A 26,428-nucleotide genomic window follows, 5' to 3' on the forward strand; every position below is an offset into this window, starting at 1 on the left:
ACAGTATGGTAAGGGGCGTAACATTTCCGTCACACGCTTGAGGTATTCGGCCAATCACAACGCATTGGATATCTGGCCAATCAGAGCACACCCTCGCTTTTCAGAACGATGAGCTTTGTAAAAATCGACGTGTTTCAGAAAGGCGGGGCATAGAGGAGAAACAATAATGTACAGTATGTGGAAATAATAATGTAATGTGTTTTTTTAACCTTAAACCGCATAAACACATTTCATTACACCAAATACACAAAATAATGTTCTTTTTAGCAGCATCATATGACCCCTTTAAGCAGCTGAAATAAACTTAACTACAGTTAGACTTTTGACAGACAAGCCACAGTATTTTTTTTCTAAAAAAAAAAATAATAATAATATATATATATTATAATTAATGTATATTGTCCCTGATAAATAAATATTATATATTTTATATAAATAACTAGGCTATATAAATTAATAAATGCAATAATAATAATATCATTGTAGTTCCCCCATCATATCTATAACCTATTGTTTTATTTCAATAAATCTATAAAATCTCTCTCCTAAGCATGAATCATGAATAAAAGGAAATCAGCATGAAATGAAAATTCACCCAAACTATTTTCTAAACCCTGGTTTTAGTTATTTTTGTGAATGATTCATCTGTATACTTCCCACATATCAAAATCAACAACCAATGCACCAAGTCCACATTTTTTTCTTTTTTGATAACCCGTTTTACCTTAATTTTTGTCACAGTGTGGAAGTAAATATATTTCGCTACCACCATTTCGGGGGTAAGAAATAATCCAGTCCAATAGAACAAGCAAAATTATTTGCTCAGATTGCATGTTGTTTAAAACATCAGCCTGATTTATTGCATCCCTTATATGCAATATGTACATAGTTGCATGTATGCATTTTATGTTGCATATGTTGATTAAAGACCAGTCCATGTTTTGGCTAAATTCAAAGCCAAGCAGCTGCAGAATAAAGCCTAAGTCAGGAAGTCACTCTTCTGTTGCTTGAAATGACACAAGAAGACAGTCCAGCCAAGAGCGACTCCTCCAACAAAAACAGTACGAGCCACCGGCGGGATCAGCGAGAAGTTCACAGCCTGAGACATGAAGAATATCATTTTAGGGAGAAAATGAGGAAACTTCATAGAAACAGATGAACAGAAGTATGAACAAATGGATGGACTAACAGTACCTGCATTGTTGACCAATACACTACTCCAGTCTACCGGAGAGAGAGAAAAAAAAAGTAAATCAGTGTGTCAGAATTGATCCTGAACCTTTAATATTTACATTTATGGTGAATAGTGTTCTTCCTGTGTTCCTTTTGGTTACCTTATAAGAGGTCCAAAATTTAGTTCTCCAGTCTTCAAGGGGATCCTCTGCGCCCTCCAATGTGCTCAGCCCTTTAGAAGTGTAATAAACACTTGTAGTAAAACATTTCCAACTATGAATTCATATGCACAGATATTTATGCGTTGATTTCGTTCAATTATGAAAGTAGAAGTGGAAGTATGATGAAAATCCCCTGGTTCTCACCAATGTAGAAAGCACTTATTGTCATAGGAGCTGCAAATAGCTGGTCCAGAAACACTTTAAGTGACACTCTTCTGATCCCTCCTCCTGGAAACATCCTCTCCAGTCCACGAAGCCAATGGTAATTGAAGTTGGCATGAAAACAGAACCCAACCAGTGCCACCCGAGCAGTCTGGGCCCAGTTGATGCTGTGAAGCTGTGGAGTATGTTGTACTGGAGCTGATGTTTTATTTATTTCCAAAGCTTTTTTATTTCCTTCTGAGTTCCTTATTTTGCTATCATCATCTGTCTTTGCTTCTCCAGCCACAGTAAATTCCTCAATGGAAGTGTTGGAGGGATCTTGTCCCACTCGATCCAGTTTGCGAACTGTCCCTTTGTCCTGAGCTTTTCCCACCATGCTTTGCTGAATGAGGTCTGCTGTGGCAAAAAGCGTTGTGTATCCCACCACATTGGAGATGTATGGATGGGATTTGAACAAAACCCATGCTCTGTTCATGATGACCACTAAACAAGGATAATACATATGTTATTACACTGAAATATGCACATCGGTTTGGTCGGATCTAAAAGTCATTTCATCTGAATGTGAGGTTTTTTTATGTTTAGAAATGACAAAGATAGATAGATAGATAGATAGATAGACACACTGCTTACAGTAACTCACCATGTAGCTGTCCTGTTTCAGAATGAATGACAAATCACAAGGTTCACTTTGTTGGATCCCTCTGACTGATTCTTGTAAACCAAGCAGACTGATTGGTCAAACATAGACCAATCGGACCTGTTTGTTCTGTGGTACAAAGTTCTAGTAGCAAGAATGAGTGTTTATGATAACGTTTATCAGTCAGTGAAAGAATGCGAGAAAAGAACACATGGTGAGAACCAGGGAATGTAAGTTAGAAAAGGGAAAGGCATTAAGCTAATAATCTGTATACAATTTTCTGCTAATGCATGATAATCATACAAAATTAAATGCACAAATCAGATGCACAGTATGAAGTATGAAGCTCACCAATGTTAAACTTGAGAGAAGGACATTGTAACACCAGGCTGAAAGCTGAGGATCTTCAAAACCGAGAGAGAACATGAGCTGACACGTGTGTGTGTGTGTGTGTGTGTGTGTGTGTGTGTGGGTGTGTAGTTGTACTAAATATAGTGAAGAATCTCCTGTCCACAGACCACTGCAAATGTTACCATAGTGCTGAATGATAATGGACCAAGAATGATTAATATAAACTACATTCAAACAAGATGATATTACCAATTTACCATCTGGGTGTTATTAACTAAAACTACTGAAAATCATTTATTATTTCAAATAAAGCAGAAATAAAATATGCATTAGAGGAAACACTTAAACTTAAAATTTTTTTAAATGAATATTAGAAATAAAATAAGCTAAAGTACTAAAATTACTATAACTTACAAAAAATAAATTAAAGCTAAATAGATATATTAAGCAAACTAATAAAAATAACATAAAACACAACTGACTAAAATGTAAATTAAAATGAAAACTGAAAATATAAGAATAAAAACTAATTTTAAATGTGAATAAATATATAGTATATAAATTAAAATAACACTGAGCTTGGTGTTTCTTAAACTTTTATGTTATATCATCTTTATTAAAATGAACAGAAATACCTTTGTGATTTTCTTTTTTCATTATATGAAGGTATTTTGTGTGAAGGAAACAGGAAAATGAAGGTAATGAATATAATAGTAATACTATTATTATTATGCATTTTTTTCAATAAAGCTGTAATTTTGTCAAATTATGCAGATGTGAAAAATGTTTAATTGTGTGTATAAATACTGTTTCCACAACTGAATGCTATCAAACATGATGCATAATTTCAGATGTGAATAAAACTACACTTTGGTGTCATTCTCATGACTTTAAAAAAAAAAAAAATGTTCCATAGAAGAAAGAACGTCTCTTCCAAACAGGTTTGTAACATAATGGTGAGTAAATGATGACAAAATTCTAATTTTTAGGGGTGAACTATCCAATTTTTAACTATGGATATATTTGGCACTAGTTTAATTTGTCAATTAACAATTGTCCAACAGAGAACATACATACATCACAGCAGAATTCTTTCCTTTTAAATGAACTATCCCTTTAAAAATGAATCTAATTTCAAATATAAATGCTATATGTGGATATAGAATATTCCATTTTCTTTGGCGTCATAAATTAAGCATTAAGCACAGTTAAAATGAATATGTATCTGCTGCTATGAATCATGTCATATTTCCTGTCCTCTGGTCCTCATTCCATTATGTTGAACGCCCCCATAGATATGTAAAAACAACCTTTTGTCTGAGGGCTGAAAAGTGAAGGCAATTTGTCTGTGGCAACCAGCGGAGCTCTCAGACAGGAGAATGCGTTAATGAGGATCCGAGATTAAAGAGATCAATGAAAGGCCCATTAAGTGCTTAGCCGGTGCGCTAACACTTAACAAGCGCAGTTTTTGACAATGCTTAAAGAGAGCACACGGCCCAAACCAGTTGACTTCTAGGTAATTGCTTTTCTTTTTATTTCACTGCACTTCTCTGTCCTCTTTAATGGTGCTGTCTTGCCAGCCTTTCTCTAAGCAGACAAAGAATCAGTCATTCTGTGGCATCATCAATGAATCGATGCCACGCTCCCCTCATCATTCGCTCTCTCTCTCTCTCTCTCTGTCTCTCTCGGTTTCTTGGTCAGTCAGGGTACATAACCTGTGCAAAGCCTTTTGCTTCTCTGTGCACATCATTTCAAAGTGGATTCTTATTGAGCAACAGAAGGTAAGTTGGGCTTTCATATAAAGATTTAATTTGGTTACCATCAGGTTTTAGAGATCTAAATCTTGTTTTAATGCAGTGTTGGAGTAGTTGTGCTCCTTTAGTTTTTGTGGTACATGATTGCAAACCAACATGTTGAAAAGCTATTTTGACATTCTTTGACAATTTAGAAAAGTGACTGAATCTGATGTTGAATATGATCTCTCTCTGTCATGCTTATATTTTGTCCTCATTCTATTTCCAAAGCTATGCGTCCATCCAGTATTTTGACCTTTGAACCGGGGTTGGAGTCTGGAGTGCCATGGGGCCGTGATCTTTTTACTTTTGTGACTTCAGCAGCTGGTCACATGATGAGGACTTTGCAAAGACCACGTAAAAACAAGCCATCAAAACGACAAGTCAATCATCGCAGGTTTCTGCACAACATGATACAGAGGTGTGTTATACTGGATATATTCATATTGTTCAAAGATCAGTACATTTTTTTATGTATTAAGCTTATGCTCACTGAGGCTGCTTTTATTTGATCAAAAATACAGTAGAACAGTAATATTGTGAAATATACAATTTAAAATAACTGTTTTCTATTTTAATATATTTTAAAATTTCATTTATTCCTGTGATGGCAAAGCTATGGAAGCCCGTTTCCGCCACTGAATAAAAAATAAAAAAGGTAATTGCGACTTTTTATTTCACAATTCAGACTTTTTTTCTCATAATTGCGTGATATAAACTCACAATTGCAAGACATAAAATTGCAATTCTGAGAAATAAAGTCAGAACTGCGAGATATAAACTCCTCGCAATTCTGACTTTATATCTCGCAATTCTGACTTTATATCTCCAATTGTGACTTTATATCTCGCAATTCTGACTTTATATCTCCAATTGTGACTTTATATCTCGCAATTCTGACTTTATATCTCCAATTGTGACTTTATATCTCGCAATTCTGACTTTATATCTCCAATTGTGACTTTATATCTCGCAATTCTGACTTTATAACGGGCAATTCTGACTTTATAACTCGCAATTCTGACTTTATATCTCGCAATTCTGACTTTATATCTCCAATTGTGACTTTATATCTCGCAATTCTGACTTTATAACTCACAATTCTGACTTTATAACTCGCAATTCTGACTTTATAACTCGCAATTCTGACTTTATAACTCGCAATTGTGAGTTTATAACTCGCAATTGTGACTTTAAATCTCGCAATTCTGACTTTATAACTCACAATTGTGACTTTATATCTCGTAATTCTGACTTTATAACTCGCAATTCTGACTTTATAACTCGCAATTCTGACTTTATATCTCGCAATTCTGACTTTATAGCTCGCAATTCTGACTTTATAACACGCAATTCTGTGAAAAAATGTCCGAATTCTGACTTTATAACTCACAATTCTGACTTTATAACTCGCAATTCTGACTTTATATCTCGCAATTCTGACTTTATAGCTCGCAATTCTGACTTTATAACACGCAATTCTGTGAAAAAATGTCCGAATTCTGACTTTATAACTCACAATTCTGACTTTATAACTCGCAATTCTGACTTTATATCTCGCAATTCTGACTTTATAGCTCGCAATTCTGACTTTATAACACGCAATTCTGTGAAAAAATGTCCGAATTCTGACTTTATAACTCACAATTCTGACTTTATAACTCGCAATTCTGACTTTATATCTCGCAATTCTGACTTTATAGCTCGCAATTCTGACTTTATAACACGCAATTCTGTGAAAAAATGTCCGAATTCTGACTTTATAACTCACAATTCTGACTTTATAACTCGCAATTCTGACTTTATATCTCGCAATTCTGACTTTATAGCTCGCAATTCTGACTTTATAACACGCAATTCTGTGAAAAAATGTCCGAATTCTGACTTTATAACTCACAATTCTGACTTTATAACTCGCAATTCTGACTTTATATCTCGCAATTCTGACTTTATAGCTCGCAATTCTGACTTTATAACACGCAATTCTGTGAAAAAATGTCCGAATTCTGACTTTATAACTCACAATTCTGACTTTATAACTCGCAATTCTGACTTTATATCTCGCAATTCTGACTTTATAGCTCGCAATTCTGACTTTATAACACGCAATTCTGTGAAAAAATGTCCGAATTCTGACTTTATAACTCACAATTCTGACTTTATAACTCGCAATTCTGACTTTATATCTCGCAATTCTGACTTTATAGCTCGCAATTCTGACTTTATAACACGCAATTCTGTGAAAAAATGTCCGAATTCTGACTTTATAACTCACAATTCTGACTTTATAACTCGCAATTCTGACTTTATATCTCGCAATTCTGACTTTATAGCTCGCAATTCTGACTTTATAACACGCAATTCTGTGAAAAAATGTCCGAATTCTGACTTTATAACTCACAATTCTGACTTTATAACTCGCAATTCTGACTTTATATCTCGCAATTCTGACTTTATAGCTCGCAATTCTGACTTTATAACACGCAATTCTGTGAAAAAATGTCCGAATTCTGACTTTATAACTCACAATTCTGACTTTATAACTCGCAATTCTGACTTTATATCTCGCAATTCTGACTTTATAGCTCGCAATTCTGACTTTATAACACGCAATTCTGTGAAAAAATGTCCGAATTCTGACTTTATAACTCACAATTCTGACTTTATAACTCGCAATTCTGACTTTATATCTCGCAATTCTGACTTTATAGCTCGCAATTCTGACTTTATAACACGCAATTCTGTGAAAAAATGTCCGAATTCTGACTTTATAACTCACAATTCTGACTTTATAACTCGCAATTCTGACTTTATATCTCGCAATTCTGACTTTATAGCTCGCAATTCTGACTTTATAACACGCAATTCTGTGAAAAAATGTCCGAATTCTGACTTTATAACTCACAATTCTGACTTTATAACTCGCAATTCTGACTTTATATCTCGCAATTCTGACTTTATAGCTCGCAATTCTGACTTTATAACACGCAATTCTGTGAAAAAATGTCCGAATTCTGACTTTATAACTCACAATTCTGACTTTATAACTCGCAATTCTGACTTTATATCTCGCAATTCTGACTTTATAGCTCGCAATTCTGACTTTATAACACGCAATTCTGTGAAAAAATGTCCGAATTCTGACTTTATAACTCACAATTCTGACTTTATAACTCGCAATTCTGACTTTATATCTCGCAATTCTGACTTTATATCTCGCAATTCTGACTTTATATCTCGCAATTCTGACTTTATATCTCGCAATTGTGACTTTATATCTCGCAATTGTGACTTTATATCTCGCAATTCTGTGAAAAAATGTCCGAATTGTGACTTTATAGCTCGCAATTCTGACTTTATAACTCACAATTGTGAGTTTATATCACGCAATTCTGTGAAAAAATGTCCAAATTGTGACTTTATATCACTCAATTCTGTGAAATAAAGTCAGAATTGTGAGATAAAAAGTTGCAATAACCTTTGTTTTATTTTTTATTCAGTGGCGGAAACGGGCTTCCATACAAAACTGAATTTTCAGCATCATTACTCCAGTCTTCAGTGTCACATGATCCTTCAGAAATTATTGTAATATGCTGATTTGGCGCTCAAGAAATGTTTCTTTTTATTATCAATGTTGAATACAGTTATTTAATATATATATATATTTTAAAATTCAGGATTCTTTAATAACCAGAAAGTTAAAAAGAATAACATTTATTTTTGGACATAGATTTTTTAAAAGGTCTTTACTGTCATTTTTGATTCATTGAATGTGATCTTGTTGAATGAAAGTATTTATTTCTTAAAAAATAAACTTTTACTGACCCCAAACTTTTGACTGTATATTTTAAATATATATATATAATATTTTATAACTACATAATTATAAATATTTTAAATAATTATAATTAATATTCCATTTGCCTCTACACAGAAAATTTGCTGAAATAGAGGCAGCGAACCATCAGCTGGCATCTGCTTTATTTGCAACTGATAAACCCCCCGATCATCTAACTCCCAGACTATCTCACATTGTAACAGAAGTCACAGACCAGTCACCCAAACCTTCAAAAAAAGGTAAAAGAGCCTTACTTCTTTATTTTCAAAACCGGTTTGTTCTGGTTTGGTATAAGTTTGATGACTCCTTGTTCTGTTTTCTAAGCTATTGAAACTTTTATAAATGCTGACAAAACCGAAGCGCTTCCTGAACAACAAGAGGATGTGTGTGACCTCTGGACATTGGACAGTCTTTTGGACACCCATGTGGCTGATAAAAGTTTCTCACCGTGCAAGTTCTCCAACAGTAGAGGAAGAAATCCGAGAACTGACAAAGACGGCAAAGGTTTGAAAAACAACCCTGCAAGCTCAATGGAGAAGGACATCGACTTCAGCTTCAGCTTCGAAAGGCAGCCAGCATCTACTGATTTAGAAAGCTTGACTCAAATGAACGACAGTCTCCTAGAGGACAGCATGTCCTCCTGGTTTGGGTCCATTGAAAGAACAAGAACATATTCGAAACCACATCTCACCAAGTACCATGACGTGAAGTTTCTCCCCACAGACATTGATGTTCAAGACCTGTCACCTCCTTCTCCGGTGATTTCACTCTTGTCTTTAGATTCATGTGATTTGGAGGTTCAGATGCTCATAGATGCAGAGCACAATGTGAACCAAATGCAAGATGCCACCATCGTAGAGAGTCTCCAAATGGATATGGTGGATGACCTTGACCTCCTGGATAAAATGGCTGAGTGGATGGATCACAGTGAAAAGGATGGACGATGTTTACAGGAAACATGTGCGTTTCCAAGCTCTCTGGATTCAGATCTAGAGAACCTAACAGGTTCTGGTGGTGGGGCCACCAACTCTATGTCCACTTTGGGCCAAACGGGTCATTCATTTTTCGCTAATGTTCTCTGTAGTCAAGAGCCACATAGACGTAGTTTCCATCATGATCAAATAAACTATGCTATGAACCACAATATCATTCTAGAAGACCGGTTTGGTCAGGTTGAACCTTGCATGAAGACGAATGGAAAGGAGGATTGTTATTTAGATACAGATTTTTCTGTCATGGATGGTAATGTTTCAAGCAACCACATGTTCCCAGGATTTGAGAGACAGTTGGACCAATCCAAAAGGATTCTTCATGACGACTGGGAACAACAACCTCTAAAAAGCTCATACAAGAACTATACAAGTCCAGATCAGATTATGATCCAAGAAACTGATATCAGAAATGTTGACAAAAACACTGTGCAGGTTGAGAATCTCAACCAGACTTTATCAGGCCCCCAATGCCCGATAACATGCTGCCTTGAAGGCGTTTGTTATCATAAAGAAGACTCGTGTTTTTACACAAAATTCAGAGGCAGTCACAACTTTGAGGGCGTGGCTAGATCTTTCCCAGCCACATTGCATAAGCTCCACCCCACTCCAATTCAGACTCCGCCTCTAGATGATGATTGGTTGTTCGGTAATATTGTGGCAGAGGAAGAGGTAAATAGCATGAATAATACATTTGGAAAGTACTGATCAGTCATTGGACATTAATTGTATGAACTGTTTTCATGAATTTCATTGTACCTGGGGATGTTTGATTTTTACACTTTTGTGATTTTATGATCATTTCTGTGAAATGTTCTTGTCTGTGGTGTGAAAAATTAAATATTTTATGTAATAAAAACTGTATGAGTATTGTATCATAATACAAAAAAATCAATTATTTAAATGGATCAATTTACTTTTCAAATGTAAAATTATTGTATTTAAAGAGCCCTGTGATGGACTGGCCATCAGTTCAGTGTTTCATTGTCTTTGGTCCAATATGGTTGGACAGGCTTAAAAAAATGCTTTAAAAGTTATTAATATATTATTTTATTTTTGCGTTTAAGTTACATTATGAACATGAATTAAACTTTGAAATTTTAAATGTCTGTTTATTTATCAATTTAAAGTGATTTATTGTTATACTTAACTACGCTTTTAAATGTAAAATGAAGTTTTAAATATCTATTTATTTATTCATTTGAAAAGCGATTTATTGATTAATTAATTTATTCATTTACTATTAGTTTATTTTATTTTTAGATATAACCATGTTTTTAAACTTAGCATACTGTAAAACTATTTTAAATGTCTAATAATTTGTCCAATTCAACTGTGATTTCTATTTTTGGTTAATAAACTGATGATTCATTTGATTCCTTCATTGTAATTTTATGTGGCACTATGCTGATGGTGAATCGATAGTGTGTTAGTGTGAAAATAAACCACACTGATTTCAAAACCAATGGTATATTAAAATTCACCCCAGTCTCAATTTATCATTATAGCAAAATAAAGCGAAAGATCAAATAAACAACATGGTTAAAAATTCAAGTTCCACAAATGCAAAAAAGCACACAGTCCTCTTCAGAAACACTTCAGATACAAACATGTTTCTCCGCTGGAGTTTTAATTCCTTTTCGTACATATTCTCTGCTATTGTCCACTCATCTCACACCGGTTCAAAGCTGCATTATAAAGCACAGGTTCAGTATAACAAGGCTCATTTATTAACCTAAAATTTAGGATTCAGAGAAATACGACTGGTTTTTGAATTCAAATGCTCTCCAAATTGATTTTTTGAGTTTGAACAGCTCTGCAAATCTTGTACAAATCAATTAAAATGACTTGGTTTCCTCCCTTTCAGTCAACATTTTACAACTAAATACAATTCCATCTTGATTCTAGAGATCAGAATTTTAAAAATACATTAAATGAAACATTATTGGGGCAAATAAAACAATTCAAGTATCAAAATGGATCTATATAACCTATTACAGACATTTTACGTACAGTGATGATCTAGTACGAAAACCCTGCTTTCCGATTTATAGGACAGATACTGTTGCGGTATTAATAACTGCGGTAATAACAGTGTAATAAACTCCTCAGTGCATCAGCGAATCAAATTGTAATTTCACAGGCTGAACAGATCTTAAATATGTTCTAATACTTAATGGTGACAAACGATTATTATTCACAGTTTAGCATGTGTAAGTCAGGAGCAGTGTATTAAAATGCTCATCACCATACAATATCTATGAATGACAATATTAGAGACTTGCGTGTAGTGAAGGTTAAGGAAACTTTCATTTGTCATGAATTCATCAATTAAAAAAAAACATTTCAGAACCAATCAACAACTGTAATCTAAAAAGTATCTATGAGAAGGATGTCTGAGTCAGATTGCTGTTCAGGGAGACTTAATATTGCAATTTATTTATCAAATTTCAGACCTCGTTCTTATTATTTCACTGATTTTCAATGGACTCTACAGGCACTGTTGACATGCATACAGCTAAAATAATGTCCCTTTAGTCATCCATACGCCCCAGATTGTGTGTAACAAACGCTTTGATCCATAAATATTTACCACATTCAAAAATGAACAAACAAAAATACAATATGTCCTTTTGATTCAAAAAAAAAAAAAAGTTACATTGATATAATGAGATAAGTAATAACTAGCAGCCTTCAAACCCTGGGAAAAACAGGCAAGATATTATATGTTTATATCTTCCAAGTTCACACCATGACATAGAAACTCTGATAACAGACTTCTCACTCTTGCCCAGTGTCAGAACCATATTGACGGATGTGTTATTTGAGTTTGATGTGTTATATTCTTTGAGGTCCGCTGCAGCTTATTTAGTGAAAATGTATTTTTTATTCTGTCCAGTGTTACTGACTGATACCCTGCTAATTGTAAACCCATCCTTACCCTCAAATTCTCTTTCATTTCGCCTCGTTTTCACTTAAGACTGCAAACTATACAACAACCATGACATGTCTATGTGCAGACAAAAAATCAATACAAAACAAAATAAATAGACTGCATACTGGAATTCTCTTATTTGATCAAAATTACAACAAGTCAGTAGTCTGAAACTGGTGCCGATGTGTTAAGACATAAATTAAGAAATCCTAACTACCTATCTACGTCACTACTAACAAAAGCGTCCCTTTAGAGCTACCTAACTATCTACGCACAGTATCTAAGAGGGTTCGATCTGCAGCACAGATACCCTGGACTCAATAGGGAGTTGAACTGAATACTAAAGTTTGAATGAGATCACAGCAGGTATATTTCAAATATAGTTACTGTTAAATCTACATGGAGGTGAAATCTGTCAGCTTTGGCTGCTTTTCTTTTGTTTTCTGCTATAAGTCCAGTATCTGTTTGACCTTTTATGCATTTTTTTAATTTTCTGTATCCTCATTTTTTTCTTATGGTCAGGTTATGGCTAAGATGTAAAAGCTATAATGGACAGCTCAAATTTGTAGCATATTAATTTAACAGAAAAGCATTTTTCTCTTTCTCACTTGCCTGTCTTTGTTTTATACAATCATAGCTTTGTGCATTTAAATTTCCATCTATGGAAGCCCCTTTTTACCTCAGAGTAAAAATTCAAAAAGATAACTGTGACAAAGTTTAAAATGTGCTGTGAGATATAAAGTCACAATTATGAGATATAGGGCCAGATTTACTATCAGCTTGCGCCAGCACAAACCCTCATTTGGAGTTAAAAAAAACTACTGTCAGGATTTACTAAAGACACACAGTGGGAAATTAGCGCTGAAAAGGCGTGGACGCAGTTATTTTTGCGACTCACCTTATTTAATATGCATTTGTAGGAGTTTCTCTTTCAATCGGTAAATTTATAGAAGGTAATTATTTAAAGGGGTCATATGATGCGATTTAAATTTTTCCTTTCTCTTATTTCGTCATGCCTGGAGCTGATCCGTGCTAATCGCTGAGGAAACACTTCAACTTCGCGCTGTCGATCGCCAGATCGGCTTTCACCGTGGACGAAGCGGAGTCATGACCCCTTTAAAAGAATCATGCAACGCGATTTACATGCGCTCGAAAATTCACTGGTATTTGCGCCATTATTTAACGCCCAAACAAAGCATGTCTTAAAGCAGGCATTAATTTGCGATGCTCTTGGTAGATTGCGCAGGTCATTATGGAAATTAGATGTTGCGTCTGTGTTTTCTAATGTGCATCTTGTCAGTAAATAACCTGCAGAATTTTCCCCTCCCATCGGCGCTTTTATGGAATTGCTCTCTAACGCTAATTTGCCCTGTTTAGTACATCTGGCTTATAAAGTCATACTGCACGATAGAAAGACATTAGGTCAAATTTTAAGTTACGAAGTCACAATTAGTGGAAACAAACTCGCAGCTGCGAGATATAAAGTCACGGCGTGAGATATAGTAAGATTTTGAGATATAACACCACAATGCGAGTTATAAAAATGCAATTGTAAAAAACAAACTTGTTTGTGAGACGTAAAGTGACAATGTTTAAAGAGAAAATTGAAATCGCAAGATATGAAGTCACACTGTGAGATATGAAGTCACATTTTGAGATATAATGTCACATTGTGAGTTATAAAGTCGCAATTGAGAAAAACAAACTTGCATTTGTGACATATACAGTCACAGTATTGAGAAAGAAAGTTGCAATTTTAAGGTATAGTCAAATTGTGAGATATAAAGTCACAATTACGAGAATCAAATTTGAGGTAGTGACACAAAATTGCAATTACCTTTTTTTTTCTTTACTGGGGTGGAAATGGGCTTCCATAATCATCATCTCTGCCTAATTATGTATAACAAAAAGCATTGTTGTCTATCTGAAGTAGAGCTATCACTTTTAAAATTTAAACACAGAGATATTCTAAAATACCAAAGAGACATCCTTGATCCTGTTCAACTCTCAATTTCTTAAAACATTACATTATTTTAGGAGTGAGAGAGAGAAAGTTTCTCAGTGCTTTGAGGGTTTGATGGCTTGATGATGCATTTTAGCCTGATCGTGGATCATCTGTGCAATACCCGATGGCCTTTGATTGCCATCAACATGCAAATTTCTCCTAAACACATGGCTTTTGATTGATTGAGAGAGAGCTTGAGATGGCCGTCATAATTTTGCCACAACAAGCCTGATATACTGCATCGATATACAGTACTTGTATTTCCCAAGGAATGCTGGGAAATGTCGTTTTCTTTTCTCCTCAACTTAAAAACTGCAGTCTTTACTCACTGCTTGCTTGGTTTAAATAGTACTATAAGAGTACTGCATCAGTCTTTCTCCATCTTGCATGCTAATCTGTTCATTTAAAATCAATAAATCACATTAACTAGTTTCAAGTTATGTGTGACAGCACGGATGTTCTGTTATGTGTACGATTGCAAAAGCTATGTAAGTTAAACCAGTAAAACTGTCCATCTATCGCACTCTCCCCTTCTTATTCAGCGTCGGTAAGGCTGTATGGAGGAGGGGGGCCCAGGGTGTTGTCTGAGGGTGTGGGGGTACCCGGCGGGCCGCTGGACGGGGTGGGAGAAGCACCTGGATCCTCAGAATCAGAGTTCTCCTGAGAAAGGTCATCCACCAGAGCCCTGCGGCCAGCACGCATGGAGATAGGGAGCGGCGCTCGCCTGAGACACAAACACAGAAATAGAGAATTCACTGCAATTCATGCACAAAATATAATATACATATACAGTGTCCCCAAAACATTATATATGCATTCGACACAAAATATCAAAGCAAGTTTGGACTTTTCTAGACATTTTCACACTATAGCTGTTTAGATCAGAAGTTATTTGACAATATTTTTTACAGTGTAATAACCTTTTTGTCAAATGTTTTGCTTTAAAATGTTTTATCCTGTAAAAACAAAACAAAACAAAACAAAACAAAAAAACAAGCCAAAATAGTGTAATAATTTTTTTTTTGTCAAAAACATTTTGCTTTAAAACAATTGTCCTATGAACAAAACAAAAGCCAAAATACTGTTTAATAAAATTTTTGTCAAATTGTTTGTTTTAACATGTTTTATCCTATAAACCAGTGGTCTCAAACTCAGTTCCTGGAGGGCCACAGCTCTGCAGAGTTTAGCTCCAAACAGCTCCAAATCACACCTGCTTGGAAGTTTCTAGTGATCCTGAAGACCTTGATTTGCTGGATCAGGTGTGTTTGATTAGGGTTGGAGCTAAACTGTGCAGAGCTGTGGCCCTCCAGGGTTTTGTTTCATAAAACAAGTTTACCAAATAATCCAGGCTTATTGCAGTTAGTCTGACTTATTTTGAACCAAATCAACTGGCAATAAGTCAGACTAACTGATATTAACCTGGCTTATTTGGTAAACTTGTTTTTTGAAACAGGCCCCAGGAATTGAGTTCGAGGCCAATGCTATAAACGCACAAAAAACAACACAAGCCAAAATAGCCTATTGCTTTAAGATGTTTTGTCCAATAAACAAAACAAGCAAAACAAAACGAAACAAAACAAAAAACACAAGCCAAAATACAGTGTAATAACGTTTTTGTCAGATGTTTTGCTTTAACACATTTTGTCCTATAAACACAAGAAAAAAAATCCAAAATAGTGTAATAACTTTTTTTTGTCATATGTTTTGCTTTAAAACATTTTGTCCTATAAACAAAACAAAACAAATCAATACAAAACAACTTGTTTTGATATTTTGTTGCCCAATAAAGTGTCCAAATACTTTTTGGGTTCACTGATTACAAACTGGAAGAAAGAAAGGAAAAAAAGAGGACGCTGAAAGAGTGAAACTAAGTCCATGATTGGTGGAAGAGAGAATCTGTGATTCATCACCATCTATAAACAGGACGTTACCCACAATTCAATGTAGACTACACCATCTTTATATGCTTCTGAATAAATCAGTTACAAAGGACTAAAAAAGGGCACCTCTACACCCCTATACAGTCTCAACAGGGCACCTCTACACACCACTAGAATCAAGAGGAGAAAGGATAATTGCTCAGAGAGGAACATAAAGCACACAATGGTCACACATGAAAAACCTACTGTTCTGACTTCTGCCGTTCTGTGACGCTGAGTGGGTGTAGGAGACATACAGACAAATATGGATGGACACACAATCAGACACATTAGATGAGTCAATGAGTGAATGAAACATGCAAATACAGTGAAGAAATGGTTTGATGACATGCACATATATTTATGTATGAACAGAATGACTGGATCTTTCACTGTCCTATAAGAACAAAATGTGGCAAGTTTCCTATTTTTTCTGTTCACACTGAATGCAAACTGCTGCCAAACGTGACAGTCACAGCCAATTAGAGGAGATATTTGATACATACTGTAAAAAAAATGATACCAAGTGACTAGCAAAATGTCTTGTCATGGTCTGGGCTGCTTGTTGCTTTTTTGCTGTCTGGTTAGGACACGGTGTTGCTCTCTTTGAATTTTATACTTAAAACAGCACTATCATAACCATCCTAATCTTTACCTGAGTTGGGAACGGAGAGTGTTGAGCTCGCGGTTCATGCTCTGCATGCTGTCGCTCATTTCCTCCAGCTCTCGCTGTAGCTTCCTGCGCTGAGCGTTGGAGCGAGAGTTCTCTTCCTCCACCTCCTCTAACTGCCTCTTCAGCTGACGGAGACGTCCCATAGATTTATCCAACTACAAAAAGAGAGATTTTAGAACTGTACAATTCCATGTGTACTATACTACCCATCACCCTATGCATCCTGCAAATCATGTGATGAGTTTTTGTAAGTTAATGAAGGCTGGCAAGGTAGCATTAGCTACTTCTGTTATGTAATATAAGCTGTTGTAGAGATAAGCAATTATGTTTCTGATAAGAAAATGCATTTAAAAGAAGAAATACAGACTGAATCGATAATTAGCAATGCTTTGTGGGATGAGTTCATTCATTCCCACGAGCTACACAGTATTTTACCTTTGCCTTTTACCTTTTTTTCCTTAATTTTGCTAGTTAATTTCATAATCATTTTGGACTGTTGAATTGACTGTTTTAATGTGATTTATCTCAAGCTGATTGATTTGGCTGATCTCCAAATGTTGTATGGAGAATTGCTTTAAAGAAGGCCTAAATCCTACACAGTTCTCCAGTCTGAGAAGCACTGATGATTTTTTTTGAGGAGTACCTGTTCTCTATACTGATCTGCATGTCTCCTTTCATCTTCCACCTGTATCAGAACTTCTTTCAGTTTCTTCTCTGTTTTCCTCACAAGCTTATTGGCCATGGCTCGCTCCCTAGGAAGGTAGAAAAGGGAGAGAAGACACACAAAACAGTCACATTTCTGGTTTGATCTTTACAGTAAATTTAGATCCTTAAAAAAAATAATTCACTAAAAAAATCTGTCATCATTTTCTTGCTTTTTTAGAAACTGTATGCTCTTGTAGATACAATGAAATTTAATAGTAACCATGGCTATCAAGCTTGATTTTTAGTGAATAATTTGAGTTTGTTTGTCACACAAAGCTATCAAATGGCTTCTAAGCACATGGAATATTACATGTAAGTCGTATAGGCCACTTTTATAATACTTTTAATGAAACTTTTCGTCCCGTTTAGATCTCTACCTGAACTGTAAGTAAAAGAACAGTTCTGACATTCTGCTACTTCTCGTTTTTATGTTTTTTTTTTCATGCAATAAGGGGTTTAAAAGACCATTCACATTCAATAAAATTACTGATTTAACTGTACTGACACTATCAGATGAGAACATCATTTCAACATCGTCACTGTTATTGAACTGAATTGAATCAACACTGAACTTACTCGAACACTGAAACTTTTGCCTTCTGCAGAGCTTCTTACAGCTGAATTGAACTTGTTTTATAATTTATGCACGTTGCAACACTGACAGTTACTGAACCGAATTGAAACAACTTTGAACTAAATTGAGCAAGATATTGACACTATTATGTTCAGTAGAGCTGCTTTACAGTTGAAAACTGTAAAGTCATAACTGACAAATCTTGCAACATTAACAATTTTATTTTCCTGTTTATTAATGTGAAGCGGCTTTGAAGCAATCTGCATTGTATAAAATGCTATAACAATCAATATGACTTTTCTTACTGTCTCTCCTGCTCCAGTTGTTCCTCCACAGATTCTATCTTGGCCTCCAGGGCGGCGACACTGAGGCGATGTTTTCCCTTCACAGCCCCCTCCATCTCACTGAGACGAGTTTTCAGCTCTTTATTCTGCCTCTCCAGAGTCTCTCGTGCGCTCTCGCTCTTCTGTGCCAGCGTCCTCTCTCCAGATAACTGGACTGTAAGTGTCTCAACCTAACATAAACAGAGAGAAAGGCTCTGTCTCTGTGTGTTTGTCTGGTAGTATAGTGTGTGTTTGTGTGTTTCTTTGTCTACCTGTAACGTGCTCTTCCTCTGCCTCTCGGCTAGTAGTTCAGCGTTACTTTGTTCCTCCTCCAACTCTTCCTCCAGCTGAGTGATTCTGGCATCAAGACGCCTCTTCTCTTCCAACAGTGCAGATCTGCAGGGGAAACGAAGTTTCACAACATGAATCCTATTTACTTTTTTAATAAACAGACCTAGAGTTTAATAATGTGGACCTATGAATTGTGCACAATAAGACAAGGAACATGTATTAAGAAAGTAAGAATGGGGAAATTTTAATTTCATCATCACTGGACCTCGGCACAAGCACAGATACTGACTTTCCAGTTGTACTGTTGACGATTTCATCTGCCAGTTCGTCTCTCTCCTGTTGGGCCTGTCTCCGCTGCCTCTCAGAAACAGCCAGCTCCTGAGAGAATGTCAAAAGAAGAGCAAAAAAAAAGAATAAGAGACTCAAAACAGTTAAAACATCTTCTGGGTTACACAGGCAGAGTAACACACCTCTGTCAGCTGTAATAGTTCTGCTTCCAGCGTTTGCAGCCGTTTCTCGCCATCCTTTGACTGGGCAACAATCTCGTCTCGAGCCAACTTGGTCTCATCAAGCTCACGAATAAGCTCCTTCATCTGAGTCTGAAAAACACACAGGAACACACTGAATATTCACATCAGGGCTCTTCAGTTGTCAGCCTGCAGGCCAAATCAGATTCATAAATTTTTTACGACTACTTTGGTTTATTTTAATGAAATCTGGCCTTTTGGTTTACAATAAATATTCCAAACATCACTTCTGATACACAACTAGTTATAATCACTCAACTCGCAGCAACCCATTTTTATCATTTATTGTGGTTTATTTAATGATTAATTAAACTGACGAACCTGGAGACGTTTCATCTGTCTTAGTGCTTCCTCTCTGCCCCGATTGGCTGCTTCCACCTGAGCCTCCGCCTCCTGCAGCTCTGTCTCCAGTTGTTTTTTGACAGTCAAAGCCTGAGCTCTCTGAGTCTTCTCCTCTTCAAGCATTGTTTCAAGTTCTCGCACCTGAACAAAGTGATAGAAGAAACAAATATAGAGCAGGAGAGAAAAGGAGGTTAAGATAAATTCTTTTCAAATAGTATCTCATCGCTTCACTTCTTCGTTCTGCTGAAGGCAGTTACCTGTTTGTTGAGTGCTCTCCTCTTTTCTTCCCCTTTCTCCTCTTTAGTGCTGATCTCTCTCTCAAACTGAGCTCTAAGAGCCTGAAGGGTGACTTCCAGTCTGAGGCGAGCGTTCTCGGCTTCTGCCAGCTCATCCTCCAGCTCCTGGGTCTGTTCTTTCAGAGACTGGGCTTCTGTTTCCAAAGCCCGTCGAGAACGTTCTAGCTCATGAACCTGAGGAGGCGTGACAAAGGGAAACAGACTTAAAGAAAGAAAAACATAATTATTTTAGAACAGAATAAGCTCTTGTTATTACTACGCTATATATATAAATATTAATAAATAAATGTTAATAAATATTATATGAGTGCATTGGTAAAAAGCAAGCTATACATTTTTGCCCACGTCATCTTGGGCGTTGACGAGCTGCTCCATCTCCAGACGGAGCTGCTTATTGGTTCTCTCCAGCTCATCTCTCTGCTCTGTTGCTTCCTGCAATGCCCTTGAGAGAGACAGGAAACGCGTCTCCTTCTCTCGACTCTCTGCTTCTGCGCGGTCCCGTTCCTCCAGCAGCCGAGCACTAACTGCTTTCTCCTCTGCCAAACACTGAAGGTTAAAGGTCAAAGGGTGATGAATGTCTTGAGCTGCACTTCTCATTTTCAAGGCTTTTTACTTTTTACCACAGCCAATCCAACCATCTATCCATCATCAACCAGCCAATCCATTCATTTATCTATCCACCATTTAATCTATCCATACATACTTCCATTTATCATCCCTTCATCCATCCATCCACCAGTCATTCTATCCATCATTCCATCCATCCACCAGTTAATCTATCCATCCATCCATCCTTCCATTTATCATCCATTCATCCATCCATCCTTCCACCAGTCAATCCATCCATCTATCTATCCACCATTTAATCTATCCATACATACTTCCATTTATCATCCATCCATCCATCCACCAGTTAATCTATCCATCCATCATCCTTCCATTTATCATCCATCCATCCACCAGTCATTCCATCCATCCATCCATCCATCTATCCATCCACCAACCAGTCAATCCATCCATCCACCATTCAATCCATCCATCATTTCATCCATTTATCATCCATCCATCCACCAGTCAATCTATCCATCCATCCGTCCATTTATCATCCATCCATCCACCCACACAGTTCAATCCATCCATCAGTCCATCCATCCATCCATTTATCATCTATCAATCCATTCACCAGTCAATCTATCCATCCATCCATCCATCCATCCATCCATCCGTCCGTCCATTTATCATCCATCCATTCACCAGTCAATCTATCCATCCATCCATCCATCCATCCATCCATCCGTCCGTCCATTTATCATCCATCCATTCACCAGTCAATCTATCCATCCATCCATCCATTAATTTTATCATCCATCCATCCACCAGTCAATCTATCTAACATTCATCCATCCACCCACCCACCAGTCAATGCATCCATTATTCCTTCCATCTCTCCAGCCATCCAAGTGAATCCATTCATGTATCCATTCATCAAGTCAAACATCCATCCCTCCACCATCCCATCAGTTAATCCTTCCATCCACCAGTCAATCAATCCATCATTCCATTCACCACTCAATCCATTCATCATTCCATCCATCTCTTTATGCATGCATTCATTCAGTCGAACCATCCATCCAACCCTTCGATCCACCAGTCAGTCCATTTATCCAGTCAATCCATCCTTCCAACCATCCATTCATTCTACATCTATCCATCCATCCATCCAACTATCCCTCCCTCCCGCTCTGTGTTTCCTACTGTACCTGATCAAATTTCTTCTGTCGTTTCTCCAGAGCAGTGCAGTTCTGTCTTTCTCTCTGCAAAGCAATTGTCATGTCCTCTATCTCTTCTCTGAGCCGTTCTTTCTGTCTCTCTATGCGTTCTTTCTCTTCTTCTTTGGCTCTCTCTCTCTGAATGGCATTCTCCAGCTCTCTCTGCATCTTCCTCCTGGCCTCCTCCCCGACCTCCACCGCTGAATTCACTTCCTCTGTCTGCCTCTTTAGATCAGACAGCTGCATGCACACATAAACATAACATCATAAAACAGAGTAAAGATAAAACAACAGGTTTTTAGTTGGGTGAAAAATGGACGTGTACCTGTTGTGTGTGGTTCTGAATCTGGCGTGTAAGTTCTCTGGTCTTCTCCTCCTCCTCCTCTAGTCTCTCCATCAATCCAGCTTTTTCTTCCTCTAGAGCACGCATACGTGAGCCCAGCGCCAACTTCTGCCGTGTCTCTTCCTGCAGTAGCTCCTAAAAAATAATACACACACACACACACACACACACACACAAGCATGCTTAAGAAGCCATCATATTCACAGTCGCAGAGAGACATCACAGTCTCTAAGATCTGCTTTAAAATATAACAACAATCAGAATGTGCGGCGAACCTCTGGAGGATTTAATTTCCTATTCATCCATCCAACCATCATACAATGTGTTTCTTCAAAAGCAGTTCAATTAAGTCCCATGAGCCTATTAATATGTAGTGGAAGAGAGCAAATTAAAACACACACACACAAGTTACCTGCACATCATGTAGTTGGCTCTCCAGACTGCTGACCTCCTTACTTAGGCGGTGAGATTTGGACTCAGATGAGGACAGGGAACTGGACAGAGACTCGAGCTCCGACTGAGAGAGAGAGAATTCAGTGTTTGGATGTTTTTTAAACTGGTTTGATTTATTGGTTCGTTTGTAACATTGTGATTGGTAAACCAGCCAATTACCAGCTTGGACCAGCTAATGACCAGTTTGGGCCAACTAGAACCCAGATACCATGTATCAAAACAGCTACCAGCTTAAGCTAGATTTTCCAGAAGGGGGAAGGATTTCAGTTAAATTTTGTGGGCAAAAAAGCTTTTTTGCCATTGTCTACTGTCAATAGTGTAGCAATGTACTGTATGAAGCATAGTTCACAGAGAACTCACTTTCAAACCAAGTAGTTTTCCATTGATCAACGCAACTAATTCACTTAACCAATTTGAACCCACTGCAAAATCTGCAAGGGGAAATCTTTTGCCCTCATGCAAAACTACCAATCGCATAGAAGCCCATTGAAACAGATTTCTGGACTTCAACTGCAAAAATTGGCCCAAAACACAAACCGAGTTTACATAAATTAGATTTCTCTGGTGCCCACCAGAAATCGGTAAAAAACTGTTTATTTTCCATAAACCAAGATATTGACTGTGAAATTAGTGGCCTTAGTTGAAAGGCCCATTTCTACCTGGAGTTTACTGAGTCGCTCCTCTCGCTCCTCTCTTTCTCTCTCAGCCTGTGCGAGGCGTGCGTTGAGTTCCTGTAACTGTCCCTCTGCTCGTTTTCTGCCCCTCTCGCTCTCCATCTTCCCTCCCTGTAAAGTCTTCAGCTCAGCACTCAGGTTCATGCGCTCCTCCTCCAGAACGGCCTTCGCCTTCTCCAGAGACTGACGGGACTGTGAACACACACGCACCTCAAAGGTTGGCAACTTACAAATACAAACCTGACTTCCCAGTGTAACAACAGCTTGTAAACATGTTGCATTAGACGTAAACGCTAAGAGACGCACTCTCTTGGCATTATCCAGCTGCTCCTGTAGGGAGTCTATAGCAGCGGTGTGTTTGATGCGGAGCTCCGACAGCTGGGCTTCATGACGACGGGTCTCCTCCTCCAAACATCTCTGAAGCTCTCCTAATTCAGCCTCACGGCGAGACCTACACAAACACACATGCTTAAAATCAGGATAAATTAAGTTGTCCAAAATGCCTGCCTTTAAATAAAGTCTACCCTTCTGATAATTGTAATGAATATGCACTTGAAGTGTACTTCAAATCTTAAAATATATATATTTTTAAATTGTACTTGTTGGTAATATAATATTAAATAAATAAAAGTCCACATAAGTGTGTATCATGAAACTATACTGTCTTTAAGAACACTTAAGTATACATTTAAAAAATGCACAATTAAAGGTTTTAAAGTACAAATCATTGTTTTAATCTTTTGTTGTGTTTTAAAGTACACTTATGTTGATGTGTTGACCAACATACTAAAGCACATGTAAAGTACTTAGTAGTGTGTTGAGTAAAGTAACTGTAGTGTGTTATAGAGTCTATATTTAAATGTACTAAATTGCAACTTTATCATTACAAATGTGTATTTACACATACATTTAAATACAAGCTTCATTAAAAATGAGATGAAAGTATATTGTAGTTTACCATAAATGCTTGTCACTACATTTGGCAGTACACTACTAGAGACAATAGAAGTGATTATGAAATTATATATGAAAGTGTACTTAAGTCCTGTAAAAGTGGGTCAAAACAGCATACTGAAGTTAAGTTAATTACACTTAAGCTGAAAAAAGTATATTTATACAGTTTTATATTTTTTTATAGAACTGTATAAATTTAAACTATCATAAAGTGTACTTATTTATTTGCAATTAACATTCATTAAGTGTCCAAAAACATTACGCTGAGTTCTTCTGTACAAATTTCTAAAGTATATTATTTCTAAGTAAGTATTCTTTTCAAGTGTGTTTCTTTTTTACAAGGATTTAATAGTGATTTTCTCACTAGTTGACTGTTTCGTGACAATTTAATATCGAAATTTGTCTTTTAGTTCTATAGTGTATGCCTTTTTTTCAGTAAGCATGTAAAGATTTTCACTAAATATTATTTAAAATAGCACACAAACACACACACACACCTGAGCTCTTGCTGAGCAGCTGTAGTGTCCAATGTATCTTCTAGTTCAGTCCTCAACGCCTCTAACTCCTCTCCCAGATCTCTCCTCTGTTTCTCAGCTCTCTCCCTCATTCCTTTTTCATTGTCCACCTCCTCTTTAAACTCAGAGACCTGAGACATGGCCTCTCTCAGGGCTCTCTGAGCCTCTGCACGACGTGCCCCCTCTTCTTCCAGCCTGAGGGAGAGAAAATGTAAGAGATGTCATTGTTAAGGAGTATTACTTCTTAAAATGGCTGTGCTACATTGTGCTACATGGCTGGATTCGCTATAAGATAGACTTATGTTTGTGCATGTACCGTGTCTGTAGTGTGGTGATCTCTTTCTCTCTTTGGCTCAGGTTGCCTCTCAGCTCAGTGACGAGTAAGCTCTGGTCAGATAGCTGCTCTTGGGCCTCCACTGCCTCTCCTTCCATCCGCCTCTTCCACTTCTCCTGTTCCAGACGGCCCTGCTCTTCCCTCTTCAGACGCTCTGAGGGAAAGGAAAATACATTTTTGTACCTGTTTGTGTTTTTATAAAGGATCAGTCCACCCCAAAATAAAATAAAAAAGTTATTTATTTACCATCATGCTATTCCAACCCCAACAATCCCAGTAACTGTTATTTTTATATGGAAGACAAAAGGACATTTTTTTAAGAATCTTGATGCTGTCCTTTTGCATACCAAGATGTTCATATTGAACATGTAAGAGAAGGTTCAAAAAGGACGAAAAAAATAAAGCACCATAAGAGTAGTTCATGTGATTTGTGTGCTATTTACAAGTCTTCTGAAGTCTTTTTAAACTATTCTTATGGTGCTTTTATAGTGTTTTTTGTTCTCCACTGTTGTTGTATGGAAAGGAGTTGTGTAGATATTCATCAAAAATCCCTCTTTTTGTGTTTAATGCATAAAAAAATATATATGAGACATGAGATACACTATCATTCAAAAGGGGTGAGTAAGATTTTTGAAAGAAGTCTAACCAAGGCTGAAATTATTTAATTAAACTACAGTAAACAGCAATATCGTGAAATATTATTACAATTTAAAATAACTGTTTTCTGTTTTAATATATTTTAAAATGCAATTTATTCCTGTATGACAAAGCTGAATTTTCAGCAGCCATTATTCAAGGCTTTAGTGTCACATTCAGATATCATTCTAATATGCTAATCTGTTAGCATCTGTCTATTATTATCAATGATGAATACAGTTTTGCTAATATTATTGTGGAAACTATAATTCCCTTTCAGTCGGTCGCTCTCGACGTCACATCGGTGACCGACGAATTGGGATCTCGCTTAGAGAGACCAATCTACTTCGAGTGTAAACTAAATGAGCCAATGCACATTGGCATGCGATTATTGCATCCAGCTGCCGCTGATCACAGCGTGAGTATAAGTAGGCAGCCGGTGCAGCGCATATTCTGCTTTTCGCTTCGAAGCCGAGCGATCGGCATTTAGCACGCTGAGGTGGCATTTGTGGATGAGTCATGTTCTCATTGCGGGAAAATGATAATCTCGGAGTCGCGGGCCAAGCTCCGTTTCCTCAAAGGGGCGGAGCTCCGTTGCCTCTGCCTTGATCTAGTTCTTGTCATGGCGGCAGTCAGGCGGGAGCTACTTCAGGCAGTAGCACGGGCAGTCTGAGGGTAACAGTGATGGCAAAGCTTCCAGGGAACCAACCCTCGGGGGACCATCGCTCCTCTTGCACTACGCAACCAGTTGAACTGCCAATGGAACGTGCTGGGCCCTCTACAAGAAGCGTACCAGCAGTATCCGTTGACGCTCCTCCCGACGACCGGATGTCGATCGCTGCATCGGAGGGTGAGCCGGAGCTTTCTGGAGAGGAAGATTCGGCTGCGCTGCTGTCCTCCGGGACTGTAGCAATGCCTGAATTGGATCCGGAAATAACGGCCTCCACCGTGTCCCGAGCCCTCAAGGTTGGACGATTGGTTCTTCGGGGTGGT

The 26,428-nt window shown here is 37.1% G+C and overlaps 3 protein-coding genes across 11 annotated transcripts in view; 1 reads left to right on the forward strand and 2 right to left on the reverse strand.

Moving 5' to 3' along the window:
* Window positions 1–528: 528 nt before the first annotated feature.
* Window positions 529–2,853, reverse strand: LOC107748956 (mpv17-like protein). 2 transcript variants are annotated; one of them, XM_016563991.1, is made up of 5 exons: window positions 2,200–2,853; window positions 1,539–2,039; window positions 1,335–1,405; window positions 1,195–1,224; window positions 529–1,099 (listed from the first exon to the last, which is right to left on the reverse strand). In XM_016563991.1, the coding sequence occupies exons 2-5, from the start codon at window positions 2,029–2,031 to the stop codon at window positions 980–982; spliced, it is 714 nt and encodes a 237-aa protein (XP_016419477.1). In that variant the 5' UTR covers window positions 2,032–2,039; window positions 2,200–2,853; the 3' UTR covers window positions 529–979. The 2 variants fall into 2 exon arrangements, with proteins under 2 accessions (XP_016419477.1, XP_016419468.1); XM_016563982.1 differs by having other exon boundaries at window positions 2,190–2,853.
* Window positions 2,854–3,338: 485 nt separating this feature from the next.
* LOC107748923 (uncharacterized) lies at window positions 3,339–10,021 on the forward strand. 3 transcript variants are annotated; one of them, XM_016563950.1, is made up of 4 exons: window positions 3,339–4,328; window positions 4,572–4,761; window positions 8,275–8,417; window positions 8,503–10,021. In XM_016563950.1, the coding sequence occupies exons 2-4, from the start codon at window positions 4,574–4,576 to the stop codon at window positions 9,873–9,875; spliced, it is 1,704 nt and encodes a 567-aa protein (XP_016419436.1). In that variant the 5' UTR covers window positions 3,339–4,328; window positions 4,572–4,573; the 3' UTR covers window positions 9,876–10,021. The 3 variants fall into 3 exon arrangements, with proteins under 3 accessions (XP_016419436.1, XP_016419429.1, XP_016419419.1); XM_016563943.1 differs by having other exon boundaries at window positions 3,339–4,063; window positions 4,249–4,761; XM_016563933.1 differs by having other exon boundaries at window positions 3,339–4,761.
* Window positions 10,022–13,419: 3,398 nt separating this feature from the next.
* Window positions 13,420–26,428, reverse strand: part of LOC107748966 (myosin-10-like) — a 55,440-nt gene continuing 42,431 nt past the window's right edge. For 5 of the 6 annotated variants that reach the window (XM_016564032.1, XM_016564012.1, XM_016564040.1 and 2 more), the window contains 18 exons: window positions 24,782–24,953; window positions 24,448–24,660; window positions 23,303–23,447; window positions 22,982–23,188; window positions 22,282–22,386; window positions 21,852–22,004; window positions 21,518–21,766; window positions 20,091–20,303; window positions 19,719–19,931; window positions 19,441–19,602; window positions 19,063–19,191; window positions 18,882–18,970; window positions 18,574–18,697; window positions 18,284–18,492; window positions 17,343–17,451; window positions 16,682–16,854; window positions 16,234–16,260; window positions 13,420–14,831 (listed from right to left, as the gene is read on the reverse strand). In XM_016564032.1, coding sequence (XP_016419518.1) covers window positions 14,642–14,831; window positions 16,234–16,260; window positions 16,682–16,854; window positions 17,343–17,451; window positions 18,284–18,492; window positions 18,574–18,697; window positions 18,882–18,970; window positions 19,063–19,191; window positions 19,441–19,602; window positions 19,719–19,931; window positions 20,091–20,303; window positions 21,518–21,766; window positions 21,852–22,004; window positions 22,282–22,386; window positions 22,982–23,188; window positions 23,303–23,447; window positions 24,448–24,660; window positions 24,782–24,953 — 2,882 coding nt within the window. In that variant the 3' untranslated portion in view covers window positions 13,420–14,641. The remainder of the gene's footprint in view (window positions 14,832–16,233; window positions 16,261–16,681; window positions 16,855–17,342; window positions 17,452–18,283; window positions 18,493–18,573; window positions 18,698–18,881; window positions 18,971–19,062; window positions 19,192–19,440; window positions 19,603–19,718; window positions 19,932–20,090; window positions 20,304–21,517; window positions 21,767–21,851; window positions 22,005–22,281; window positions 22,387–22,981; window positions 23,189–23,302; window positions 23,448–24,447; window positions 24,661–24,781; window positions 24,954–26,428) is intronic. The other variant, XM_016564026.1, reaches the window with a different exon arrangement.

Source organism: Sinocyclocheilus rhinocerous, unplaced genomic scaffold, assembly GCF_001515625.1.
Source record: "Sinocyclocheilus rhinocerous isolate Xijiao unplaced genomic scaffold, SAMN03320098_v1.1 scaffold491, whole genome shotgun sequence".
In the NCBI taxonomy this organism is placed as follows: Eukaryota; Metazoa; Chordata; class Actinopteri; order Cypriniformes; family Cyprinidae; genus Sinocyclocheilus; species Sinocyclocheilus rhinocerous.